The 27743-nt window shown below is 34.9% G+C and overlaps 2 protein-coding genes across 4 annotated transcripts in view; both read right to left on the bottom strand.

The window, feature by feature from the left end:
- The window catches only part of LOC133189541 (SCY1-like protein 2), a 50289-nt gene extending 43379 nt beyond the window's left edge, over positions 1-6910 (bottom strand). For all 3 annotated transcript variants that reach the window (XM_061324899.1, XM_061324900.1, XM_061324902.1), the window contains exon 1: positions 6264-6910. In XM_061324899.1, the coding sequence (XP_061180883.1) occupies positions 6264-6413 (150 nt within the window). In that variant the 5' untranslated portion in view covers positions 6414-6910. The remainder of the gene's footprint in view (positions 1-6263) is intronic.
- A 13834-nt stretch (positions 6911-20744) lies between these two features.
- On the bottom strand, positions 20745-27461 carry LOC133189540 (uncharacterized protein C19orf44-like). The gene is made up of 8 exons (XM_061324898.1): positions 27355-27461; positions 26111-26768; positions 25819-25934; positions 25322-25631; positions 24541-25084; positions 23106-23275; positions 22734-22897; positions 20745-21503 (listed from the first exon to the last, which is right to left on the bottom strand). The coding sequence occupies exons 1-8, from the start codon at positions 27454-27456 to the stop codon at positions 21426-21428; spliced, it is 2142 nt and encodes a 713-aa protein (XP_061180882.1). The 5' UTR covers positions 27457-27461; the 3' UTR covers positions 20745-21425.
- Between the last annotated feature and the right edge of the window lie 282 nt (positions 27462-27743).

Raw genomic sequence — 27743 nt, 5'->3', positions numbered from 1 at the left:
ACCATTTTTAACCTCACAACCTTATCTTGGAGCTCGACCTACTTTTGAAAAACTTTAACCAAACTTTAACCTTCGCTATAACATTTGAAGAGTTGATGCTAAGGTTTTCATGTTTCACAGGTGCATTTCATTTGAAAAGTCCTTTCTTTGGATACCAAATTTTTTACCTAATGACCTTGACCTTGGGGTTGTCCTATTATTGAAAAAAACTTTAACCTTAGCCCAAATCTTCTGAACAATTGTGCTAGGGCTTTTATATTTCATAGTTGTATTCCTTATGACAAGAGCTTTCTTTTGGGTTCCAACATTTTTGACGTCATGGCTTTGGAGTTTGACATATTTTTGAAAAAAGTTAACCTTGGACATGACTTTTGAGTGGTTGGTGAAATGGCTTTCATATTTCACGTGTGTAATCTTTGTGACAAGACTTTTCTTTGGGTACCAACCTTTTAAACTCATGACTTGAATTTTAACCTATTTTTGAAAAAAACTTAACCTTAGCCATGAACTGCCATACTGAGGCATCAGTGTTTCACAAAAACATCTTGTTTTGCATTTGTATTTTGTTAATTTACTTTTCTATGTAAAATGGAAAGGCATATAACCTTATTATATTACAACCTTGAATAAGCAACAATTTATATAATTCTTTAGAGTCCGTTATACCTTATTTTAATTATTATTTTCTACTATATGTATATCATAAAATTACCAGAAAAGTGCTGTTACAAATTATTGTATGATAAGATATAGAAGGAATAATAACAAAAATTGTACATCTTAACAGAGAAAAATGGTGACCATAAGAAAACGATTTAGAAACAGATAATGTCTCATGCTATTCCCCTGACGACCAACTCATTACAGCTTTCATGTTACTCTACGCTTAGTTTGACCAATGACATTTTCTCATTTTTCTGCAGTGATTCGTTACTTGCCGTCCATTTAGAAAACGCAGTGGATCTCTTTATACTGTTTCATTTTCTCTTCGTCAACAAAGAGCTAGCCACAGTATGTTTCTAACAACATAATGGATAATCAGTGGTCACGCGGATCTTCCTGATAATTATACCAGCACTTCATATTTTTTATGTCAAAAAAAAAAAAATAATAAATAAAAGTAAAAAAATAAATTGACAAGCTGCTTTTTAAAAATAGCTTCAGTTATAGTGTATATTTGAAAAAAAAAAAAACAGAAGAACATTAAAAGTGAGAATTTCCTTGAAACGTATTAAAATCATCCTCAAAGTACTGTCCAAAACTCGAATTTCAAGATCTTAAGGTTTTTTGTTTAATAAAAAATAGAAAACCAATGTTGAAAACAGTGATATGAACAATGTTTGTAGTTTGAGCTCAAATCGTCCCCGGTGTCCCTCTGATAAAAATTCAATGTCGACCAGTAAATGAGGAATTCGAAGCTAGTTGTGAAATTGTCCTTGGTAAGATTTCCCTTGACGTCGACTTCATTGTAAATAAATAAACACAAAGTATTTTTCTTCCTTTTTCTGATTTCTTCTTCTTCTTCAATATCTATTTTTCTTTTTCTTCAATATCTAATGATAGTTTGGAAAATTGAAATACAATATATAAAATTTCAAGATTTGATATCTAAATCTAAAGATGATATAAAAAATACTGTCCGTATAATACAATATTCCTTAAATTTGCCACCATGAACTCAAGTAGTTATTATTATTGATGCATTGTAATGGACTTTTATACTCTGGATGCATTATAAGTCCCTTAATCGCCCTTAAACATTTACTTACAAATTGTTGTTTTTTCTTGCACAAATCAAACCTTCAAACTTATTCATCAGCTAAACTCAGTAATATTCCTTGTTCAAAATTTGAAAATATGGCTCTCTTATTTTCATGATAAAATCTTCTTTCACTAAGAAATAATTAGGACTTAAACTAAGAATGATGAATTACACTTTCCATATATAGTCGTCGATGAAATTAGACATACTCTGATCCTTTGAGGACGCATATACAGCATAATTAACGTTTGAGAGAAACAAAAACGATTTACATGATTTATGTGAGGAACTCTGAGCAAATTCAGTGAAAGATTTGACCTCGGGATCAACAGCCATATTAATTCCGGAATATGGTGGTTAACCTCCGCCATTATCCAATATGTCGTTACCAGACAGGAAACGGAAGTGAAGCTATTGTGAGACTGCTGATTTAGTAAACCACTTAAGATATCCAGAATGGCCTACGATTTACTTAATAACGCCAATTAATTCTGTGCTGTGAGCATGTATAAAATAACAGAACTCAGCGAAAGTCACTCTCTTTTGATTTCCAACATAAGAAATATTTCTAGTGACTTTTGATTGTAATTTGATTGATCTCTGTTTTTCTGAGACTTTCAGATAATTTTTCCTTCATCTTCACACTATGAGAATAGCGTAAATTGATGTTTGAAATTCAAAGCCTTTTTTCGGCAACTAAACATACTCAATGGGCCACTTCGTTATTCTACATATCAATATATTCTGTGGAAATTTTCATAAATACCATTCATTAGAATATCCCTAATGAATTATGAGTTCATAACACAGATATCGTTAACACAATTTCCACCCAGTTTCTTTCGTGAATGATTTGTAATTGTCAAGCTTCAAAGCCTCAAACAAAGATTATTATTAAATAAATAGCTATATACTTGCATAGTTGTTTCGACTTGTCGATTGGACCATGCTGTGTATTAGTATTACGGTGCGTGTCTGAGAAAGTTTATAAATAACATCGGACATTATCGACTTCCTGTGACCAACCAAGAATTAAAATATCTCTCGGGAAGAGATTAGCCGAATATTAATGACATGAATATGGCAGGAGAAAATAATTTCTAAGCATATGACGAACACGAATATTGAACTGTAAATTATACCCATGTCCTTCTGACTTTCATTTACTATAAACAACAATATGTAGAACGTTTAGTTTCAGCCTTGGTCAATAGAATTCAGATTTACCTCGCTCTCCGTCCATGTGCTTTACAGAGCGCATTATCATGCGTTTTGTTCTTTACAAAGTTCATCATCGATACATGTGCAACTTTTACGTTATAATGCTTATCGCTATGCGCCAACTGATTTACAAAATTTAGCATTGTTATTCATGCAAAGCAGTACAAGACTCTATGCACTTCAATTCTTCGTATATTTTTATACGTCCAGAACGTCACAGAGCCCTGTATCGCAATCCAACTTGAATTACTTTTAAAAGATCTTCACCTACATGTAACCAGTGTTTTATAGTTTTAAAAAGTCCACACTGATAAATATATTCAGCTTTGCAAAGCTCTCTGCATAGGGTTTCCAACGCTAAATTAGAAAGAACTGTATCGGTATGCGCACAATGCTTTCCAAAGCTCATCACTATTAGGTAACCAGTGCTCTACAGAGATCATTAAGGTTATGGACCAAGTTACTTAACAATACTTTTTTTGGTCACACATCGTAAGGCACCTATTCGTAGTTTCAAGGCTATGCATTCTTAATGTACCTTACAGATTTTAATTGACCTGCATCCTATGCTTGATAACATCTTTATCCCTTTGTGTTCCCTCTTTAAAGAGCTAGCTGTCGCTATGCGTCCAGCGCTTTACAACGTTCATTACCGCTATGTGTTCAGTACTTTACAAAGTTCTTTACCGCTATGCGTTCAGTACCAGTGCTTTATAACGTTCTTTACCACTATGCGTCCAGTGCTTTACAAAGTTCTTTACTGCTATGCGTTCAGTGCTTTACAAAGTTCTTTACCGCTATGCGTCCAGTGCTTTGCAAAGCCCTTTACAGCAATAACCACTTCTTACAAAGCTCGTTAAAACTATGTGTCGAGTGCTTTACAAACCTCTTCACCGTTAAACGTCAAGCTTTACAAAGCTAACCGGTATGCGTTCACTGTTTAACAAAGCTCTTTACTGCTATGCGTCCAGTGCTTTACAAATCCGCTCAGAGTTGATCCTTACGTCGCGGGTTCGAATCCCACTGCGGGACGTGGAGACCGGTCCTTCGGTGAGACCGAATAAACCGAGGTCCCGTGTCGCAGTAGGTGCTGACACGATAAAGATCCCTCACTGCTCAATGGCCCTAAATGCCGAGTATATAGGTCTAAATTGCAGCCCTCCACCGGCAAGTGGTGGCGTCTCGATATGAGTGAAAAATTCTCGAAAAGGACGTTAAACAAACAAACAAACAAATCCGCTCAGTGCTTTATAAAGCTCCTTACTACTCTGCGCCCAGTGCTTTATAAGGCTCCTATTACTGCTCTATACTTTACAAAGCTTTTACCGCTATACGCCGCCCAGTGCCTTACAAAGCTTTACCATCACCGTAGCTCAGTAGAGAGCTGCTCAAAGGCCCTTAATGCCAAGTATAGGTCTAAATTTGAGGCCCTTCACCGGCATCCAGTGACATCTCATATGAATGAAATAATCTTGCAAGGGACATAAAACTACAAACAACCAATCAATGCAAAGCTTTTTACCGCTATGCATCCGGTGCTTTACAAAGCTCGTTATTGCTACGAGATCAGCATTTATTCAAGCACAAGCTACCTTTCTTAGGTTATATATCACCGATATAATCGGTATGTCCACTTTTTCAAAAACCGCTTCATCCCTAGGGTCCAGTGCGTAACAGAGCCCAGTATCAATGTTTGCCAATGAAAAATACCAGTACTTTTCAAAGCTCTACCTTAATATGCGTCTCGTGCCATAAAAGTGCGTTTCCATTTGTCCAGTAAGAGACTAAGTAAATGAACTTCCACTGACCACTAAATTGACGGAACGCAATGATTCGCGTGTCTTCGTATTCTTCTCTGCAATTGCAAAAGTTGATGAACCATATTTAAAGTCTAATTACAGCGTTGCTTTGTAATTGAAAACGGCGATTGTGATTGCTGCCCGCATAAAACACTGAAAATATCTTCACGGAAAAATCATACGAAGGAATCATACGTTTCCAAGTAGGGGCAGAATGTTGATAGAGTTACCAAATTCACACAGCGCACAGAGAAAGCTGTTTAAAACTTTTCAATGATATAAATAAATTTTCTTCATTTTATCAGAGCCTATTTTGTGATCATCTGTTTCACTACTATCACCTAATTATTCAGTGGTGTTAAATTTTCGAGAGTTTATTCAACGATGTGAATAAATAAGGCGGATCTCAAATTCTTAGGCCACATATTAAGGAGATTTTTATGAGAGATTCGTTTATTGACTGCACTGTAATTACACGTGGTTGACGTGGTTTAACATCGTTATTCTGGCATTATTTCCGGCGAATCGAACACGCGTCAATTTAAAACGGCATCCAGTTTCCATTTTATTTCTTAGAAATCAGTTCAGTTAGTGGAAGTTCAGTTCCCTAATATCATTTATCTAATTTTTCAGGAGAAAATATTGCCTTTACATTCTATAAAAATATTGTTTTCCTTGTTTTTGTGGTCAACGCCTAGGTCAAGAGTATCAGAGAGCGATTTCAGCACTGATTGTATTGATGAGAATAGGAGAGCAGATATAAAGATAAAACCTGTAGAACTAACGAAAAGAAATCAATTGATGATAAGTTAAATATTTCACCGTAACTATGCCTTGTTGTCATGAATGAATTTTAACACTTTTTTATGAGTTGGAGATGAGTAATGCATTTGTTTAATCTAGACACTGAAGTTTCTGTCACAGCGGATGTTACAGAATTCGCTCTGGCATTCCATGCTCATCACTTTACTTCAAGCATTTGTTAATTGTTGTCTTTGAAGATAAATCTTCAGAGTAAAGTAGAACAAAACATGCAATAAAAATGTAATAGCATGACGAATCCAAACAGGCTGCAAAATGATATCTTAATTTTGATCTCAAATTGAGCCACTATATCGAGAGCTTCATTCTATATGGGGTTTGATCACACTGACGTAATGCAACACTCAGACGAATCTCTCCCATAAAATCCCTGTTTATAACGTTTTTATCTTAGAACAGTACTATATCAATACAATGGCTTGACTAACTAAATAAAGTGTTTATAAAGGTATAACTTGGATAATTTAAACATCATTTCTTGAGTCTTTAAAGTATCAATATATTCTTACATTTACATTAGATGTGATTGCAAATGATAAGATGATTATACAGAAAATTCTATATTTAAAAAAAAGGGTTCAAGGGATTGAGGAGACAAAGTAAACTTTGTTGGTGTTTTCTTCCGCAGACATTTATGAAAAAGAGATGGCCACACTCACCTTTTCTTCTTCAATGCTTTCTGCTTCATGTATCCGCCACAACATTTCCTGTCCACCTGTCCCCACCTGTTGCCCCACCCTGTAGAGCCGGTGGATGGGATTGGCGTCCTCAGACGCTAGGGAGCTTTTAATAAGAGAGAACATTTCCATGGTGCTGGGTCACTGTCCCAAAGAAGGGTACATCAGACGTAATCCATTCACATGGCACCATGCGACAGTCTGTTAAAATAAATCCCCAGAGAATGGCAGTTCTGCAAACCGTCAGAGAACATCAGTAAACATTCGAAAGAGGAGTATAATTAAAATTTCCCAAGAATGGTAAATGAGGTTCGTGGTCCGTTAGTGGGATAACAGGGTATTAAGGACATGTTTTTCCAATCACCGACAGTCCGAGGACAATGTTTGGAACAATAAGACCACTTAGTCCGATACCAAGGGAGGGTTCATACTCTTTGAAGGGAAACTACACGACTGAAGTCTGCGATCACAATCCAATAGTTAAATTTGTATTGAACCTTTCATAACGCAGGGACGTGGAATCATCTGCCTGCTTGTCATTATATGCATATCACGGCAAAAATCGCTATTGATTTCAAATTCTATTCGCGTGAGTACTAACAGAGACTTATTTCGTCAAATCTCTATCATCAGTAAACAAGCATGTACTAATGTTCTGCTGGATCAGTACGTCTTGTCAACATGTACAGCTCCATGTCGGGACGAGCGGGAATTCAGGCTTTACAACAGTATATCTACAGAACATCACAATACTGAACCACTGCTGGGGATCCCCTGCGTCTGATGTTTGGTGTGACCAATGTATAACTGTCTGTATATACAATCAGAACGAATCACAACTGACTCTTAGCTCCGGTTCGATACTATAGAATTTAAGCACTCTCGGGCGCTATTTCCAATTGAACGAATTGTGCGCTTTGAAAAAAAATGGAAACAGTAAAAAATTGTGTCTTTGAAAAACACAGTGACATTTTAAAAGTTAATATTAAGCTGTACAATCACGGTTCTGAATAAAAAGGGTATAACAACTGAATAAAAAGGGTATAACAATTACATTGTAACTTCAAGCAATAAAACTAGTGAGAATAAAAAAGTTTTACTCACATATTTATTATTAAAAATCTATTGTCATTGTACATATTAACAATCCATGACCATTGCACGACGAAACAATATTCTGACGAATATTTTATTTGTAGGAATTTTAATTTTTCAATGGCCATAAAAAAGAAAAAATTCTTTACGTAGGATAGGCAGTAACATGCTTATAAAAAAAGTGCTTCAAAATGCGACACAATGCCAAAAAAGAAAAAAACCAAACGATTCAACACCAGAAAGAAAACGCAAAGACAGGCGGTCCAAAAAGTTTTAAAATCTTGCAGAATACAGTATCAATGTTACAAGTTAGGGGCACTCATAGCAAGTACCATTAAACATGTTCACAAATTGTCTTAGGAAAGACACATCAAAAATAAATGCGCAAAAAGAGAACTTAATTTAAAAACATGAAAATATACTCTACATATATTTTTGGTCAATTATGTCAACTTCATACACTAATGTACACATGGTTAAAGTATCAAGGTCATACACTATCTATGACAGATAATAATTATTAACATCAAACTGTGATGGTGTTTATTATGCTTCGTGTGAAAGAAAATATTCCATACAGTCAGTTTAATTTGAGCTTTCTCTCCAAATGATATTTCTTTTAATTAAATAAGGATTCTTTTTTGACATTTGCTTTTATTACTGTTAGCCAACACTCATATCCATTCTAGTATTTGCACAATAGTAATCTCACACGTCACGACTTGTCAACTTACATGGTTTTGTAGTCTCAGTTGAAAATTCTACACCAGGTACGACCAAACACTTAGATTTTAAAAAAATCAGATTGATAGATATCCTTACCTCATTTATCTTAATACTGTTTAAAAAATATAAGTAGTCTAAATGACATATGTAATTTGGACCATTTACTAAACACCCGCCTGGGATCCTGTTTTTCATCATAAGCCAACACTGGAACGTAGAATCACTCAAATGCAAATGTGAGTAGATTTAAGTTCTAAATCGATAGCTGAAATGTGACAAGAATTACAATGAATTTGTATTTAGCATTTTATCAGGAATTTCAACATGGCATTTATGCGTTTGATAGTTAATAGAGACTTTCGTATTATCAATCATTTTCAGGGGGAAAAAGCACTCGGGAAGAAGTAACTTGTCTCCCACGTGTTTGTGTTTCTGGGCACGTTTTCTCAGATAATGAGCTGACTTGCGAAAACTCTTAAGGACTCCTAAATCATGGTAATGAAGAAAGAAAATGGAAAGAGAGAACTTCTTTCTCCATATCAAACAAGAGACAACGATTGTAAACCAAAAGATCAATTTAAAAAATGCCGGTGATGTCAGTTTGTCAACGACAGGATGTTATCGGTTTACAGACAGCGTGTTTCAGTCGTGTTGGTTCAATGAGAAATTTCAATAAAAACCTAAAAATTACATCGTTATACGGAGATCACTGAAAAATGCTAAATGCTATAATATTTCCCTTATTGGGACAGAGAAAAGACAAATGCAATGATGTAGCAGTCCATTAACAATAAAATAGAATTTTAAAAACAAAAATGTGCATATTGCAGTATAACAGCGGAAGGAAGAATAGAAGAGATAAATATCCTGACTTTTTATGTGTATGATATTACCATAATCTTCTGAAACAAAAATCATTTTTATAAAATACCATCAAAGAATTGAAGTAAATCAAGATATGCTTAAGATGAAGTGTTGCATCCAGCAGTCACTTTCTTAATCGATTATTTACATTTCTTTTTGAATATTTGAGAGTTATAGAACAAGCACGAGAGAGAGAAGAACGTTATAATCAATTTCATCATCGCATTTTATCCAAAATAATTATGTCGATTGTTTTACTCAAGAAACTTGTAAATGTTCTCATAAAATCGACAAACACATGTTAAAGCGGAGATTATGTCTAAGAAACGTTTAGGAAAACTTTTATCAAAGTCAAACAGACACAGGATATAATAACTTAATGTACAGATGAAACAGATTTTAGAAGGATCCGTTCAAACGTTTCAGTAACAATTGTCTGCAGCAGTGCTTGACGGAAGAAAAAAAAATGTGGAGAAAATAAAGTTCGTCAACATTTGTTTAAGATTTGTTTTTGTATTTTGTTTATTAATTTTTTTGTTTCGTTTTGTTTGGTATTGTTGTTTTTGACTGTTTTTCCCCTTTTTTTGTTTTCGTTTCTGGTTTTTGTTTTTGTTTGTTTGTTTTTGTTTTTGTTTTTTTTTTGGTTTTTGTTTGTTTGTTTTTGTTTGTTTTGTTTTGTTTTTTGTTTTGTTTGTCTTTTTTGTTTGTTTTTTTTTTGTCGGATATAGAATGTTTCTATAGTTTGCACAGGTCAACAATAACATGTAAATGTTATTCAGAAGATCAATTGTAAAATCAATGCCACTCAGAGACGCACTATTCTGCAGACTGGAACCAAGGCTTCCTGGAATAGATTTTAAATACAAACTGATATTTTAGGTCGCATATTTTGTTTTTCTAATTCTCAGTTGAAAATACTTTGTAATCTTATATATCCTTTCAATTCACAGGTCTATCAACAATTAAGCGGAAAACAATGAAACCACGGTGTCGTTTAACAAGCAATTTTCTTCATTTTTTTATGAATACAATGGATACATTGCTGTGAAAATTGTTTCTCTCTTCGGTAATTAAGGGGTTAATGAGCAACGTAGACAGTTCATTGTCTGAGTAGGACTGTTATCTTCATTTGCATTTGATACCTCATTTCCATCACAATATCACATTGTGTGAATACAACAAAAACTTAACGTATTATCACTTACAGATAAAATTTCTCTAAAACCGAAGCACATCCATTAGCAACCTAGGTAAGGATAAAAACACGACTTATGAGAAAGATTTAACTTTAGAGAGGGGAGAAGTGTCGAAATCGGTAAAAAGGAAACTAATTGTATTGATCAAGGAGTCCGCTATGTATCGGCCATTTATACTTCTCTGTAGGTAAGATTTAGTGTAAATTTTAACAGCAGCTAATTGTACGCAAGATTTATTACCAAATGGTGATTTATACTGAAGAAGTTCAAACTCCTTCAAAGATATTACAAGAAGTTTAGCCGCGTTATAAACACGCAGCAAGATAACATTGCGCAGATCCTGTAGGAATTCCACAAGAGACTGGTGGGTAAACAAATCGCCAACGGCTGTGTATTGATAACCAATTACAATCAGGGGAAACCACATCGATCTTGCTTCAAGTATCATAATTCGCAACAAAAGCGATATCAACTTTTTTCTAGGGTCCATGAATATAAATAGAATTGAGCACTTCAATAAAAAAGTTATTATTATTTTTAATCTTTCTACTATTCAAGATGAAATATACGTCATTTACGTTTAGTCTTTCTCAAATCGACAAATATCTCCTTTGTTTTAGGGCATAGTTCTTTAAACCGTAAATTAAAGTCGCCGACTTATAGGAAATGGACCAGAAAGCGTCACTGAACACAGGAAATTGAAAATCAACTTTTTTCAGGTTAACACAGTGTGTCAAAATTGAAACTTTCGGGTGTCCGGGATAGATTTCTCTGCTGTCAATAAATTCCGTCGATCAGCGTCCCTCTTTTAGTACAGTCGTTATCTGGAAATCTTTGTGTCTGAACAAACACCGGCTACATTGAAGAGTCACTAGGTCCTCAGTCAAATGACGTAATAATATATCAAGGCTCCAGAAATAGACGTCCCCACCGTCATACCAGAACTTTCCAGTGAACTCTGATATATTACAGGCGTGGAGCGCACAAAACAGATTTAACATTATCAGTTTGCCTAAAGTCGTTCTATTTACATACAGAATGTTCCGTTTTGGGAATAATGTGATGGACGAAGTTCTTTTATACGAAGTGCTACAATTTTGCATTATGGGTTTGAACTAAGCCCACTCAACCAAAATGAAATATATGGAGATAACGAACAGTATTCAAGCTCAAAAGTCCATTATACAATACAAAATAGGAGCAGAGCAAATACAGACCTCCAAACATCAGAGGTGGGATCAGGTGCCATGGAGGAGTGAGCATCCCCTCCCGACCGGTCACACCCGCCGTGTGCTCCTTGTCATGATCGGGAAATAACGGAAAAATCCGTCGACAATTCAGTGTGTAAATAATGGCCTAACAATTAGTATGAAAAACGTCAGTCAGCATTTGACTCAATGATAAATTGTATTTGCTGACAAGGTCATTGTATCGACCATAGAACTTACGAAATGATGACTTTAGACGAGACAGCTGATATTCTTGTTTCATCAACTTATTTGTCAATAATTTACCTCATTTTAGAAAATGTACATACGTAGAGCATGCTCTTGCGTATCGAATCAACTGAGAGATATATACCCCGTATGCAGGTGATGAAGGTATATTGCTGCATAAATAAGGGAAGTTGACGATTGAAAAGTTAAAGTCATCACGTTTATCATAAAGCTTGGTTGTTAGATTACCATTAACGTCTTTTTCAAGTAAAATATCCAAATATGAAACAGATGTGTCGGACTCTGTGGTATCTTTTATCTCAAGTTCACCAGGATATATCGTATCGACATAAGAATGAAAATAGCCATTGTTAATTGACAATACGTCGTCGATATATCTAAATGTCGAGTTGAACGCCACAGCAAGTGATTTCTTCTTTTCACGTACAAGTTTTTGGACAAATTCTGCTTCATATGAATACAAAAAAGGTCTGCTAATAACGGGGCGCAATTGCAATTGCAATTGCAAAACTTGCTTTACTCAAAAAGCCAATTATGGTCAAGGATTGGATTGTGAAAGATTGTTCTTTTGATGCTCTAAAGGGTCGAGATTTGACCAATTTCTAACACAGAAGATGGTCGCCGATGAACTTAATTAGATCACTACTTGTTGACCATTTAAACTTTTGCAGAACAGCATCAATGCGGATGGAGTGCTGGTACTGGAAACATATTTGGATGCTAAGCTCCTTTTCGCTCGCGGTATTTTAACTTTTTGTTGGCTAACCTGAATACCAGAATCCGTAAGCGGTTTATGTAAAACAAATTCTGCAATGGCTGCAACCGTTAATCCCCGTACTATTTAAAAAAAAAAAATGTCTGAATAAATAATCCTATATAAAATAAGTGTAAGTACATATTGTATTATTTATTTATATGTTTCATTGATTGAAAAGCACATTGCAATAAGAAATATACATGTGTATACAGGTAACTTGAAAAATCGGTTCTAAAAGTTAACAGGCGTTTGCTGATTGGTGAAAGCAGTGGTTTTCATAATTGACAGCTGCTCTTTCAATAAAAATGGAACTCGTAAATTTACTTACCTTGTCATTGGTCATTTGCAACATTATTTTGTTTAAAAAAAAACATTCTGATTGTACACACAAGTACTCTAAAGTTGACATTAAAAAGATGCTTGAGTTTCTGATTGACAATATTTATGTAGTATTTGGAGACCAGGTCTTCCTACAATCTGTCGGAAATTCTCATAGGTACCTATTAGCAGACCTATTTTTGTATTCATATGAAGCAGAATTTATTCAAAATCTTATACATGAGAAGAAGAAAACACTTGCTTGTGACCTTCAACTCGACATTTAGATATATATGACGAAGTATCATCAATTAACAATATTTACTTCCATTTATGTGTCGACTCGGTATATCCCAGTGAGCTTGAAATAAAAGATACCACAGAGTCTGACATATCTGTTTTATATTTGGATATTTTAACAGAAAAGGTGCCAATAGTAACCTTACAACCAAGCTTCATGATAAACGTGATGACTTCAACTTTTCAATCGTCAAATTCCCTTACTTATGGAGCAATATTCCATTATCACATGCATGTGGGGTTTATGTCTCTCAGTTCAGTTGATTCCATACGATAGAGCATGCTATACGTACGAACAATTTCTAAACCGAGGCAAGCTATTGACAAACAAGTTGATGAAACAAGAATATTAACAGTCTATCAGTGGTCGATACAATGACCTTGTCAGCAAATACAGTCTCATCCTCACAATGTCAGGGTTTTGTGATTTCGGAACTCCACACAAACCCTTGACATAAGGACTGGAACCAATCCGAAAACAGCATTTATTGTAGGTAAGTTTTGTAAACAAATATGACTCGTCTTTAAATTGGAAAGTGTTGATATTGTAGGATTTGTGACTAGTTACATTAAATGAAACATCGGGGATTACTTTTTGGAAGATCGCCCTCCTAACAATCACAAAAGATGCTCTGGAGTTGGGCCATTTGAAAACGACGGATTTGAAAAATATATTCTCATTGGTTAGTTTATAATTACCCACTACGTCATGTGTAACCACAAGTCCAACTTTTAAATAGCGACTTATGTCAAGGATTTGTGTGGAGTTCCGAAATCACAAAACTTTGACATTGTGAGGATGATACAGTCTATCATTATTGAGTCAAATGCTGACTGACGTTTTTCATACTAATTGTTAGGCGATTATTTATACTTTGTATCGTCTACGGATTTTTCCGTTTTTCCCGATACAAGGAGCACACGGCGGGTGTGACCGGTCGGCAGGGGATACTCACTCCTCCATGGCTCCTGATCCAACCTCTGATGTGTGCTCTGCTCCAGATTTGTTTAAATGGACTTTTGAGCTTGAATACTGTTCGTTATCTCCATATTTCATAAAGGAGAAAATCCTCTGTGGATGTAAATTTGGGCAACGATACTTTGGAATGCCGACAGAAACCAAGTGAATTGTATCTAGGTGATTCTCAATTCAAAAATAAATCTATAATACAAATATATTACAATGTTAGACTATCATCATCTCTCTCTTTTTTTATTATTAGTACATGCTTAGAAAAATCAATAAAAAGTATTTGTCCTCCTTTTTCAAAACACAAAACGAATGTTAATTGACAGACAAGTTTTTCACGATTCACTTAAATATTATTTCTTGTTAACTAAAGTTCTTACACTAGATTTAACTCCACGTCATCTGCCAGATGATGTACTAGTAAATTGGGGGATGTCCTTTCGGAGACAGGTTTTAATCATGTTTCTATAATTTCTTTGATTTTATATATATATATATATATATTACTAGTCTACATAAATAAAATTGAACTAAATTCCCGAAATTCTGGGCTGAGTGTGATACGCTCCGGATGTATCTCTTCATTGTGCTCACGTCACAGACACCTAAGAGTTGGTTTAATCTTTGTGTTGTCTCTGTGATCTCAGGCTAATTTCCGTCCATTTCCATTCCCTTTCAGTCTTTGTAAATTGAGCAGATATAAGATGCATTAAAAACAAAAACAAGCGGCTTAAGGTTCCTGAAATAGCGCAGGAATTCTTGCTGAAAAGAGAAGCGGAGACGAACGGGAGCCAAGCTGTCAACAGCTGTTATTCCAGGCAGCGGTCAATATCGAATCCAAGAGGTGACCCGTAACGGATTTGAGCATTCTTATTGTATATTAATGTTATATATATATATATATATATATATATATATATATATATATATATATGTATATATATATATATATATATATATATATATATATATATATATATATATATATATATATATATATATATATATATATAATATATATATAATTATGTCAGAATTGGTTGCGCTTTATTTTGAAAATAAACATTACAAAAGATGCAAGTCATTCGTTTATTAATTCTTACCATCCTTAGAACAAAGGTATCGTCCATTCAATTTATCGAAATAAAAAGAAATAGATACTTTCGTAAGACAGTGATATCTACATGCTAGTGTTTGCTTCTAAATGCACTCTACCCTTGGCATAATGCACTTGCAAAGAAACCACAATAATTATTCTATAATTTACATAAAGTACGAGTACATGTTTTAAATTTAGTATAAAATACTAGAGTGAGCACGATGCCCATGATTATGTCTAAAAAGGAGTTTTGACAAGAAGGTTTTTGTGTTTTAAAAAGTCTTTTAAATTTTCTGCCTGTAATTTGTCCCAAGGATGAATGCGAAAATTCTGAAACCGTACTAAACATCTACAGGACACCATAACTCGTATTTCAGAATATGGTTTGGCTACTGTATAAATTGTAAGAGGAGTTCTGGGTTCTGGTTTTTGTAATAAATAAATAAATAAATAAAATGACCCCAATAGGCATCTGTATGAATATGAAAAGTCTTAAATCTTATTGCATATCAACAGGACACCACCAATCATATTCCAAAAGTGTGCAGAAAGTACGAAAAGTTCTAGGATGTAGTGCTTGTAGAAAAATATTGTTTTTTTGGCCCCATATTGGCCTCCCGGGTGGAAAAGAAAATTCTTAAACCTTATTGTCCCGGTGCCATGTTTTGAATTACAATGTACATATAATTAGAATCTATTCTATCTAGGGATGCTTGCGAAATCATGACCCTGCTGTTCTTGAAAAGATATTCTCCTACGTGTACTTACGCAAGACTTTAATCCTATGTGGTTGTCAGGCCTAGGGATCATGATTTTAACAAGCTTGAATCTAGACTTCCTGAGAATATATTGACTAATCATTGCTTTGCTATGACTTTATTTTCATGTAAAACTAGAACCCTTATTGTGCCCCCCCCCCCCATCGGGAGAGGAGGCTGGGGGGCTTTAATGTGAACAAACTTGAATCTGTACTGCCTGAGACTGTTTGCATAATTATGTGGATAATATAACTAAAAATTGACCTGTTTATAATGAGATTTTTAAAAGGTCTTTTCCCATGTATTCCCATGTAAAATGTTGTTGAAATTAGACTAAAACATATAAGAGAATTAGCATAATTTTAAACAATTTTCTACTTTTAGAAAACATAGCAAAACCGTTCATCAAAATGCACAACTAGTATATAGAATTACTTGTATTTATCTTAATTAACGTACTCTGCTTGTGTACCAGGTTTTATTGAAATTGGACCAAAACTGCAGGAGCAGCGTTTCGAAAGAATTCACAAAATTTTCTATTCTTAGAAACCATGGCAACACCGTTCATCGAAGTCAAAAACCTATATATATAGAATTACATGTGGACAGGGAATGCTTACTCCTCCATGGCACCTGATCCCAACTCTGATGCTTTTAGAAGTCCGTGTTTGCTCTGCTCCCGATTTGTATTGTTTCAATGGACTATTGAGCTTGATTCACGTTCGTATTCTCCATATTTCATGTATGTATCTTAGTGTAATATTCTTATGTACCATGTTTTATTGAAATTGGACCAGAACTGTAGATGTGGGTCAAATCCAGTATCTGAAGCAAGTTTGGTAGTGTGCATCAATGAATGCATCTACAATGTAAGGTTGGTCAGCATAGGGCTTATAGTTACTTTAGAATGAACCTGTTCCAAAAACTTAAACCTGGAAAATGTAGGTCAGATCCAGCATCCGAAGCAAGTCTGGCAGTGTGCATCCTTAGATGTAACATCCATGCAAGTTTGGTCAACATAGGATTAATTGTTACTTAAGAATGAACCTGCTCCAGAAATTTTAACCTGGTCATTCATCCGGAAAATGTAGGTCAAATCCAGCATCCGAAGTAAGCCTGGTAGTGTGCATCCTTAGGTGTATCATCCATGCAAGTTTGGTCAACATAGGGATTATAGTTACTTAGAAATGAGACTTGCTCCAAAAACTTTAACCTGCTCAAAAAAATTAACTTGCTCCCAAAACATTAACCTGGTCATTCTTTGGCTGAAAATGCAGCATCTGAAATCTGGACTGATACAATGAAACATACAAAAAGCATCGCCCATGCATCTCTGATCAATAGAGGACATAGAAGTTCTTTTAAAAAAAATCTGCTCCAAAAACTGTAACCTGCACGCCGACATCGATGCGGAGGGTATTACACAAGATCCCCAACTTTGTTGAGGTCATCCTCATAACGTCAGAGGTCCTGAGGCAACTCGTTGTCCAACCGCAACGAGTGGACTCAGCACCCCTGACGTTGTGAGGATGCGTTGAGGTGAGCTCAAAATTGATTAAAAACAGACGGACAAACAGGCAGACAGACAGCTGGACGGACACCTTACCATCGCATAAGCTCTTCTGATCTCTGACCAGTAGAACTAAAAATGAAAGCTTTTTGATGCGCAAGTCTAGAATTTAAAAAAAGTCCAGCTTAAAATCACAAATAAATAGTTCTCTGCATTAGACTTAATTACCATGAAGCATGGAGGAAAGTCTAGATCGTAATCACTTGATGGATATAAGATCATCCGAGTATAAAGAAAACGTGTGCAGCATGCTTCAAAGGTAGAACACTACACTGGAGATGTTTGATGTCTGTATTAACATGTCTTCAATAAAGAACAACTCGTGAACATGTAATAGGGTACACTCTATACATTAGCTCTGTTGTTAGCCTTCTTTGATAACCAGTGTCAAGGATACAGTGATTAAAGTTAATTAAAATTCTTTCAGTCGTTTGAGAGTTCGTAATGAAGATTGTTCTTTCAACACTGACAGATTCTCATTTTGATTTTTGTGCCTGATAAGGTATCGAAAATAAAAACACTTGAAATACTTCAAAAGGACTGCAATGTTTCGATGATTGGGATCCGGGCATTCCTCCCTCCCTCTTTTTATCTTCGGGGGTATATAGTTTTTGCTCTGTCAGTCCGTCTGTCTGTTTGCCCGCAAAAACTTTAACCTTGCTCATAACTTTTGATTGGTTGGAGCTATGGCTTTCATATTTCACAGGTGTATTCCTTGTGACACGACCTTTCTTTGGGTACCACCATATTTGGCCTTTTGACCTTGGAGTTTGACCCAGTTTTGCAAAATTTTACCAAACTTAAACCTTGGCCATAACTTTTGAACAGTTGGTGCTAGGGCTTTCATACTTCACATGTGTAATCCTTGTGACAAGATCTTCCTTTGGATATCAACAACTTTAACCTTTTGACCTTGACCTAAGAGTTTGACCTACTTTTGAAAACTTTAACCTTGGCCATAACTTTTGAACAGTTGGTGCTAGGGCTTTCATACTTCACATGTGTAATCCTTGTGACAAGATCTTCCTTTGGATATCAACAACTTTGACCCTTTGACCTTGACCTTGGAGTTTGACCTACTTTTGGAAAACTTTAATCTTGGCCTTAACTTTTGAACGGTTGGTGCTAGAGCTTTCATACTTCACATGCGTAATCCTTGAGACAAGACCTTTCTTTGGATACCAAATACTTTGACCCTTTGGCGTTGGAGTTTTATCTACTTTTGAAAAAATTAAACCTTGGTCATAACTTTTGAACGATTGGTGCATCAGCTTTCATATTTCACCTGTGTATTTCTTTGGAGAAGGCCTTTCCTTGGGCACCATTAATTTTGACCATTTGACCTTGACCTTGATGTGTGACATACTTTTGAAAAAACTTTAACCGTATCAATATCTATTCAATGGTTGCTGCTAGGTCTTTCATATTTGACAGGTATATTCCTCGAGACTATAGACCTTACTTTGGGTACCAACATATTTGATTTGCATTTGAGAAAATTTAACCTTTGCTATAAGTTGCCATACGGGGGCATCAGTCTTTCATAAACACATCTTGTTCTAATATTGAAGAATCTGCCACTTTTTTGTTTTTTTTAAGGTAACAAATAATGGAGAGCTTACAAGTCACAATTTTCATCTGAGGAAGCATAAGAACATGATATGTACAGAATGTATGACAGGCAGATCTAGAGATCTAGAGACACGCATTTGTAAGGCCATGGGAAATACACTGAAAACGACAGTTATTGTTACCAGCGTTGTGAGCAATACGAATGATTTACTCCATTAAGAATTCAAAAACTGAGTATGTATTTTAGCGGTATTTATATTTTCACGATTTTGTTGGTGCGCTAATTCGTAATCAAGGACAGGACAATCACAATTTGTGACTAAATATGAAGTCATATTGGAGAACATCTATAAAAAGAATAATACGTTGCAGAAAGGTACAAGATGTGAAAAGGAGCAGCGGGTGGCCATACCGATACTTTGAAAAGGTGGTCGCTTATAGTATTTTGAAAGAAAAACTAATACGAGCTTAACAGCCTTGTATCAATTTCGATTCTGTTTCAAGTCCGAATAGCCATAATAAGTTTAATAATGGTTTTGATTGGCTCCTTTTCACAATTATATCGTGAGTCGTGATAAAATGTTATTGGCTGGCTTTAACATGCGACCGTCTCTGAAACGGTTGATCATTAGTGATTGGCTCTTTCTACTGATTTGCTCGCTGATACTAAATTTGGCTCATTGATTCTAATAGTGGTCACTTGTAGATGGCTCTTAATTTTAGAACCTAACACACCCGAATCAATCGAGCAACTGTGGCCACTTAAAGAGAGAAAAAAATTGTCTGATTTTTTTTCTTTCTCTCTCTCTCTCTCTCTCTTTTTATGATTGAGAATTTGCAAGAAGTTCATACAATATTTTGCTGTTGTTTTTATAGTTGTGATTTCTTTTTAGTTTTCGTTGACGCATTTTTACAAGAACTGGGAAGTCAAACATTAATAACATTGGTCTAAGAACATATTTTCTTTTTCTACTTTATGTCAGAATCACACTTATACGGCTGTACTATTGATTATTTTTCACCACAGGGAGCCGATTCTGAACTATGGCTTCATCAGATTATATCAGTTCACGCACCTCGGCATAACGATACATATAGATCATAACAATGAATGCTATATAAAATACCTACTTTTACATTAACACAATTCTGGCAGGTTACAGCCACCGCAACTCATTTCCAGACAAAGATTTAAATACACTTATATTAGTCTTTTTTGGAAATGTTTACAATGTATACAAAAGGTGTAGCAGGCAACGTTATAAAGCTCAATGACTGAAGCAAATTACATACAGAAGTCTCTGACGAGACTGTATCTCTACTGGTGTGTACTTATAATAAAGATATATCAATTGGTCTCTGACCACTTTTTAGTAGATAGAGCTTAAAATTTCTCTTTTTTAAAATGATCCTATTTTTTTTAAACCTATACCTATCTGCATTTAATTATATTTTTTTATATAGGTGATATACTCTATACTGTTGATACAGCCACAATAAGGATTCCATTTGCAATAAAGTAATGACCAAGAAGAATTCAAATACTGAACACGTACTGTTTTCGCAGGATTCATATTTTACTGTTACTTTGCTGATTTGTAAATGTGTACAAGTATTATACGTACCTGTATACATATATAAATGTGTACAAGTATTATACGTACCTGTATACATATACATCAATAATGCTGATTCACAGCCCATATATAAATGTGTACAAGTATTATACGTACCTGTATACATATACATCAATAATGCTAATTCAAGAGTACACATATTAGTACATGACCAACGTTTTAATTTTGAAAACAAAAATAGGTATATGCAGAGTAGATAAAAAATTCCATAAAATTAACATTCTCTTTTTACATCAATTAAGATTGTCTAATCAATCAAGCCATTCAACTTTACAGAACATAAACTTCTATATTGTCAGATTAATTAGATTTTCTGAGAAAAAAAAGAAGTTTAATGTTTCTCATTTCTAGGTCATTCTTAATGTCAAAAGTCATCTATTTAGACAGGAAGTACAATATGTGTTAGCACCAAACAGTCATCTAGTATTGATGAAACAGACAGAGGATATGGCCTATAGTTCACATAATTCACAGACACTAATTACTAACATTACTGTCATGTACTATTTTTATTTCTGTGTAAATCTATAATTATATCAATATCTCACAAACCTAGTCATCCCGAGCTTTGTTACAGAAAACAAGTTCATCAATACATGCTTTCACATTACACACAGTATATAATTATCTAACAGGACCATAGAGAATTGTTAACTTCCAATGAAATAGTTACTTTGATATGAAATCTCTAACAGGACCACACAGAATTGTCAACATCCAATGAAATGGTCACTTTGAAATGAAATCTGGTCTTCTGTTTACATTTGATCATTGTTCAGAGGGCTATCTGGTAAGCTCACAAAGAATTCACACAGTTAATCCTGGCTAACTTTGATTTTCCAAGTCAACAAGCTTTAAAGCCTCTTTCATACTCAATTTCTTTGCTCTATGTTTCTTTATATACTGGAAGAATAAAAATAAGAACATAGAAGTGACTTCAGTTCTTGGTTGTCATGTAATATCAGACAGGTGACTAAAACATGTAAATGAATCAGATGTAGGAGTGACATGGAATATTCTTATTTGTCTCCTCTGTCAATTATAATTAATCTGTGAAGGTGGGGATCAAAACTTTTATGAAAATTTCACTGTTTATATTTATATATAGACCCTGTCCTAAATTCTGTCCAATTTATTAGTGTCTTCTATTGAACTGAAGTGATATATTCATGTTCTGGTATGGTGACAGCTGGTGGTGATATTGAAGAAAGTTTGAAGATTCTAGATTTTAAAAATAATTGACAGTCTTACAGTATTTAACATTGTTCTTTGGAAAAAATTGAGAAGTTATCCAATAGAAACTGACATTTATTAGTTACTCGTCAAGTTAGTCAACATCTTTTCCAATTTTACAGCATTAACATGTACAAAACTGGTATCCTGAAGTGAAGTGACATATTGATTTTTGTGAGTTAAAGAAGAGATTATTTGCCAGATTTCTTTTTAATATCCACTGGTATTATGCAACAATATTTAATTAGTGTAGAGATAATTTACTAGTGGTAATAGTATGTTCTAGTGTTGTGTAGTGATATTTATGATCTGACTGTACATGTACTAGTGTTTTGATTATTTACCTTTTTAATGTCCTCTAGTGTTGTGTAGTGATATTTATGATCTGACTGTACATGTACTAGTGTTTTGATTATTTACCTTTTTAATGTCCTCTAGTGTTGTGTAGTGATATTTATGATCTGACTGTACATGTACTAGTGTTTTGATTATTTACAAACCTTTTTCGTGTCCTCTAGTGTTGTGTAGTGATATTTATGATCTGACTGTAAATGTACTAGTGTTTTGATTATTTACAAACCTTTTTAGTGACCTCTAGTGTTGTGTAGTGATATCTATGATCTGACTGTACATGTACTAGTGTTTTGATTATTTACAAACCTTTTTCGTGTCCTCTAGTGTTGTGTAGTGATATTTGTGATCTGACTGTACATGTTCTAGTGTTTTGATTATTTACAAACCTTCTTAGTGTCCTCTTGTGTTGTATAGTGATATTTGTGATCTGACTGTACATGTACTAGTGTTTTGATTATTTACAAACCTTTTTAGTGACCTCTAGTGTTGTGTAGTGATATTTATGATCTGACTGTACATGTTCTAGTGTTTTGATTATTTACAAACCTTTTTAGTGTCCTCTAGTGTTGTGTAGTGATATTTATGATCTAGTGTCTCTGACATTGACCTGTACAGATTCTGTTGAGAGGCAAGGAAGCTCTTGGTCAAGTCTAGCTGTTGTTTTAACATATCATGTAGGGCCAGCATACATGGACTGTAGGTAGTCATTGCTGTACAAACAAAATAAAATTTAACATACACATCAAAAATGTTGGCAGAAAACAGCACACAAAAGTAGTTGAATGTTTTTTCCCTTTTTCCCCAAGTCACAATTAAGCTTGAAAACATGATTTAGCTGATCATAAAATTATATACCAGACCTAATAATTCCTACTTTTTTCTTGTTATTACTCTATATTTGTCCTAGAATATACTTACCCTCTAGGGCATCGGGGCCAATGACATAGGAGGCTATAGACGCAGGGTCTATAAACCCAGGACTGACGTTAAACCTGTAGGTGAGGCCTGGTTCCTCAGTCTGAAGTCCTACCTCTGTTGTCCTCAATCTCCTCCCCTTGTCCTCCCAGGCTGGCTTGATTGGCTTTTGTCTGTAGAGAGAAACACCAGTGTTTACAGAGTCAATACCTCAGAATCTATTTCTACTAGTGAATGGATTGATTTATTTTTTATCTTGTTGGACTTCTCTGGTTCTGTATTTGGGCAGATAAGGGACATTGATGGAATCTGAAGGAAAATGTGAATTACCTGAAAAGGCATATTGGAGGATTTTGCTCTTGAAAATACAGAATGCAAACAAAACAACTCCAGCTTTGTAATAAAATATAAAGTTTGAATAACTTAATACGGTAAGCCTCTATAGTCTCTATATAGAGAAACAGTCAACATAATTGATATTAGTTCCTCCAAAAAATATTGATGGTCATTTAATTTTTACTATTGACCAGCAAAGGGAGTTTTCCCACAATATTATAGATTTGATTTGAACATATTTTATTGTTTATTGTATAATACATACAAAAGAATTGGATATAAGTTCTTTCAACTTAATTAATCCTCTCCTTGTTATACAAACAATGAATACAATATGATTGTCATAACAAATAAATTGAGATAATTTACAAAAATTTATGTTGTACATGTAATATATATGAAAATTATAAAGACACATACTCTGCATGAGTGATCTACCAGAGCTCTAATGTTACATATATACAACAAGTACAATGTTCATTGAACATTGAACAATATTATTGATTTTGATTCTGATTAAATCAGTAGATTGATTTATTGTGATGTAATGATACCATCATGACTTCCAAAAAACATAACGTCACAATAAAAAACCCAAGTAACACAATCATGGCAACTTGAAGATGCGCTAGCACTACAATCAATGTGCAGGATAATGCACTGGATACAAATGAGTTGCTGAATTTTAATGAATGAAATCAACTGAAAGTACAATTTTAATGATTTGTTTTGTTTTTCATATCATGACACACAATTAGGTCAGATTCATTATAAAGGAGGATTTGAGAGTTACATGTATAGACCTGATATGATTTTGTGACATACAGTAGAAGGAAGGATGGACAGAAAAAAGACATACAGATAACCATGCCAAAACCAATCAATATACAGTTGAACCTCGTTATCTCGAACTAGATGGGACCGAGAAAACACTTCGAGATATCTGTGGGTTCAAGATATTGAGGGTAAAGTACTTAAAGAAAAAGGGCTTGGGACTTGCCAATCACTTTGACATATCCATTGTATTCAAGATATCCATGTTCAAGATACCAAAGTTCAACTGTTTATTTTATCTATTTAGGGAGATATAAGGAGAACAAACCTTTCTGGTTTCTCTGACTCCTCTGTTTCTGTGGCTGTTCCGGACTCCTCTGTGATCTCAGACTCGCTCTGAAATGTCTCAGTGTAATCGTCAATATCTGTATTCCGTGAGGAAGGTCGACTCAACCTCCTGTGTGAATCTCCAATACGCTCAGATATTGTATCATCAAAGTCATCAGAATAACTCCTGCGTAGACTGGTGAAATCCTGAGTTTTAATTTCTGACTCGAGGACAGAATGAAATGAAGTTGTCTTTCTTTTTGGAGGACCTATCTCCTCTGGGATATCCTCTGACTCAGTTTTCACTTCCTCACTGGCCACACTAGGTGGGCGTTCCTCTGGAATTCCCCCCAGTAAATCCTCCACCGTCTGAAGTCCAAAAAACAAGTCATTCTCCTCTGATTTTTGCTTTTTTGGTTTTGACTTTTGGGATTTGAATTCAGTTTTCTTGGTCTTTGATTTTGCTTTGGAAATTTCCTTAGTTTTTGTTTTGGAGTCTGAGTCTACTAACACAGGTTCTAAAGCATCAATATCCATCAGATTAACTGAAATAAGACAGTAAAACTTTGTTCTTTATAAAATCATCATCATTATTACAAATTCACCATGTAGAATATATACTTTAAAATTTAATTATTTTGCTATGTTTCGAAAATTTTGTGATTAGAAAATAATTAAAAAAAGTATCTTTGCCCCATGTTTATCAAGAATACAGATAACTAGATAAGACAATCTAACACATCAAAAGCCATTATGCTATAAATTATGAAATAATAACTTACATCTGAAGGCATCATCGGAGCTCTCATCATATTTTTCACTTTCTAAGATGTCTGATTCTGCAGATGAGGACCGAGAGGAATGAGAGCGATGGAGTTTGGGGGACCTTCCTCCTCTTTTGTGAGGGACAGGGGAGGGGGATCTCTGGTCACCTGGAGAGTGTGATCTGAAGGGGCCTGGGGATCGAGATCTGAAGGGGCCAGGGGAAGGGGATCTGAAGGGGCCTGGTGATGGGGATCGTCTGGCAGTGGGAGGTTTTGAGTCTGGTGATGGTGAGCGTGGTATTGTTGGGGAAGGTGTCCTTGGTCCCTTCTGTAATATAATTAGAACTAGTGGAGTATGGTGCCATTATCTTTATGTCATACATCATATCAAGATGTATATTTGGAAACAAAAGAGAATAAATAAAATTCATATTAAACTTATAATTCTTATCATGAAAATTTTATTTATATGACAAAGTAAAACAAATATTACTGCTTCTGGACAGAATAATAACCTTATGTTTTCCTTTGCCCCCTGGAAAACTTTCTGAGGAATCTAATCCAGCCATAAACTCTGCCAGACTCTCTTCACCAGACGACAGAACTACATCAGCTGAAAACCTTGTAGGGGCTGCAAACAACAACTAGATGATGAATCACATCTTTTAATGCAAGAAATTTCAGAAAAATTAGGTCAGAATTTCATTTTTTCTGAGGATAAAAAGTAGGATATTTATTTCTCTCTTTTCATTTAAGATTTATTGTTCCTTTCTTTATACTGATGTATAAACATCTCCATTGTCTTACCTTTTTTATCCTTTGCCTTACCCACTGGCGTGGGGCTCCGTTTCCTCTGTGCTTGTTGTTGTGAAGAGGGGCTTTGCTTCCTCTGATTGGTTTGAGGAGATGGGCTTCTATTCCTCTGTGGCTCTGGTGCTGGTGTTTTCTTTTTCATAAACTTTGAGCCATCTTTACCAATCTTCATACTGTCTGAATCAGCTGATCTTGACCTTTCATTGTAACTACCCAGAGCAGACCCAGGCCTTGGTGTCTGAAGGCTCTCACTGCTATCTGTCTCCAGGGTGAAGACTTTCCTTGTTTCTGCTGACCGTTTGGCAAATTTATTACTGAGTGCTGATGCTTTACTGAGAGCAGAGGAGGACCGGGCAGAGTCTCTGGGTTTGTTTGTCCTCACCATGTCCCCTGACACAGTCGGTACAGGACTAGCATTTGACACTTGTGGCTTCTTCAGATACTTTGCACTTGGTTGTGAGGTCATCTCCGTTTGCTTTTTCTTTAAGAATTTGTTCCCTGATGTTATAAGTGGGCGTTTTTTTGCATGTGAAGAGCTCGTCTGTGTGTGAGTATCGACATCACTGGAGATAGAAATTTCCCCATCCTCAAAATTGACTGTCTTCTTCTGTTGGTGGGATGTTGTTTTCTGTGTCAGGGACTTGATGTAGGCCTAATCAACAAAAGTGACATATAGTCTCAATATGTTACCAAAATACTTTTTCTAAGGGTTCCAAACACAGTTTTTCTAGATATCTTTGGCAGTATTTCTCCATAGGATTTTACACAATTGTATAAAACAGATGGCAACCAAAGAAAGAAAATTATTTGTATATTACTGATCAATTTAATACCTCTCAAACTACCACAGTATGTTTCATACCTTTTTTTTTTTTATTTTTCTCTAACATATAAGAAAAACCCTAGTGATTAGTTGCCATGACATCATAATGGTTATTTTATACTTCTCATATAATGACACCCCATTGTAATGCAAAATTTTAGGCTGTAAGAGATCTGTGGGAATTCATTTTGCAAAGCGGGATACAGGTTCCATAATGGGCTTTACAGATACCATTTTAACTTTAGCTCTTGTTCCCTTCAAAATTGTCAAAAGATAATTGACAATCCTTGGCTTAATGATCAAGGAACTCGAGATTGTCATAAATGCATTCTGTCTTACACAAGTAATACAACCTATATATTAGTGACTGGTAAGCTGTAATAACAATTATTAAGTGACAAGACAAGAGTCATACATTGAGGTCATCCTCTTCCTCCGTGGCCTTGGACACTTTCTCCCCCCTCAGCTGAGACTGAGCTTTCTGTAGAAGGGCACTGGTAGACCCTCTCTTGATCATCTTGTAATCTACAACCAAATCCAAATGATTAAAAAAATTATTTAATATTTTTAACATGCCATCAAGCATGATAAGGAAACATCAAAGTTGACAATGAGAAGACTAAATGGTCTATATATTTGTACATTTTATTCACATGTGTACATCCAAAACAGTGTAGGGATACAGAAAAGTCTGTTGATTCTAAGATTGTCAGGTCAAAAACTGTGTTAGGTGTCAACTGAGTTGTTGACATATAAATTAAAGAGTACATTTGACATTTCAGTTTCACATTTGCTCAAGAAGAC

This window comes from Saccostrea echinata, unplaced genomic scaffold (assembly GCF_033153115.1).
Source record: "Saccostrea echinata isolate AGI-Se365-2 ecotype Australia unplaced genomic scaffold, CSIRO_AGI_Sech_v1 ptg000019l, whole genome shotgun sequence".
Classification (NCBI taxonomy): Eukaryota; Metazoa; Mollusca; class Bivalvia; order Ostreida; family Ostreidae; genus Saccostrea; species Saccostrea echinata.
This window is presented reverse-complemented; position numbering and strand designations above follow the sequence as displayed.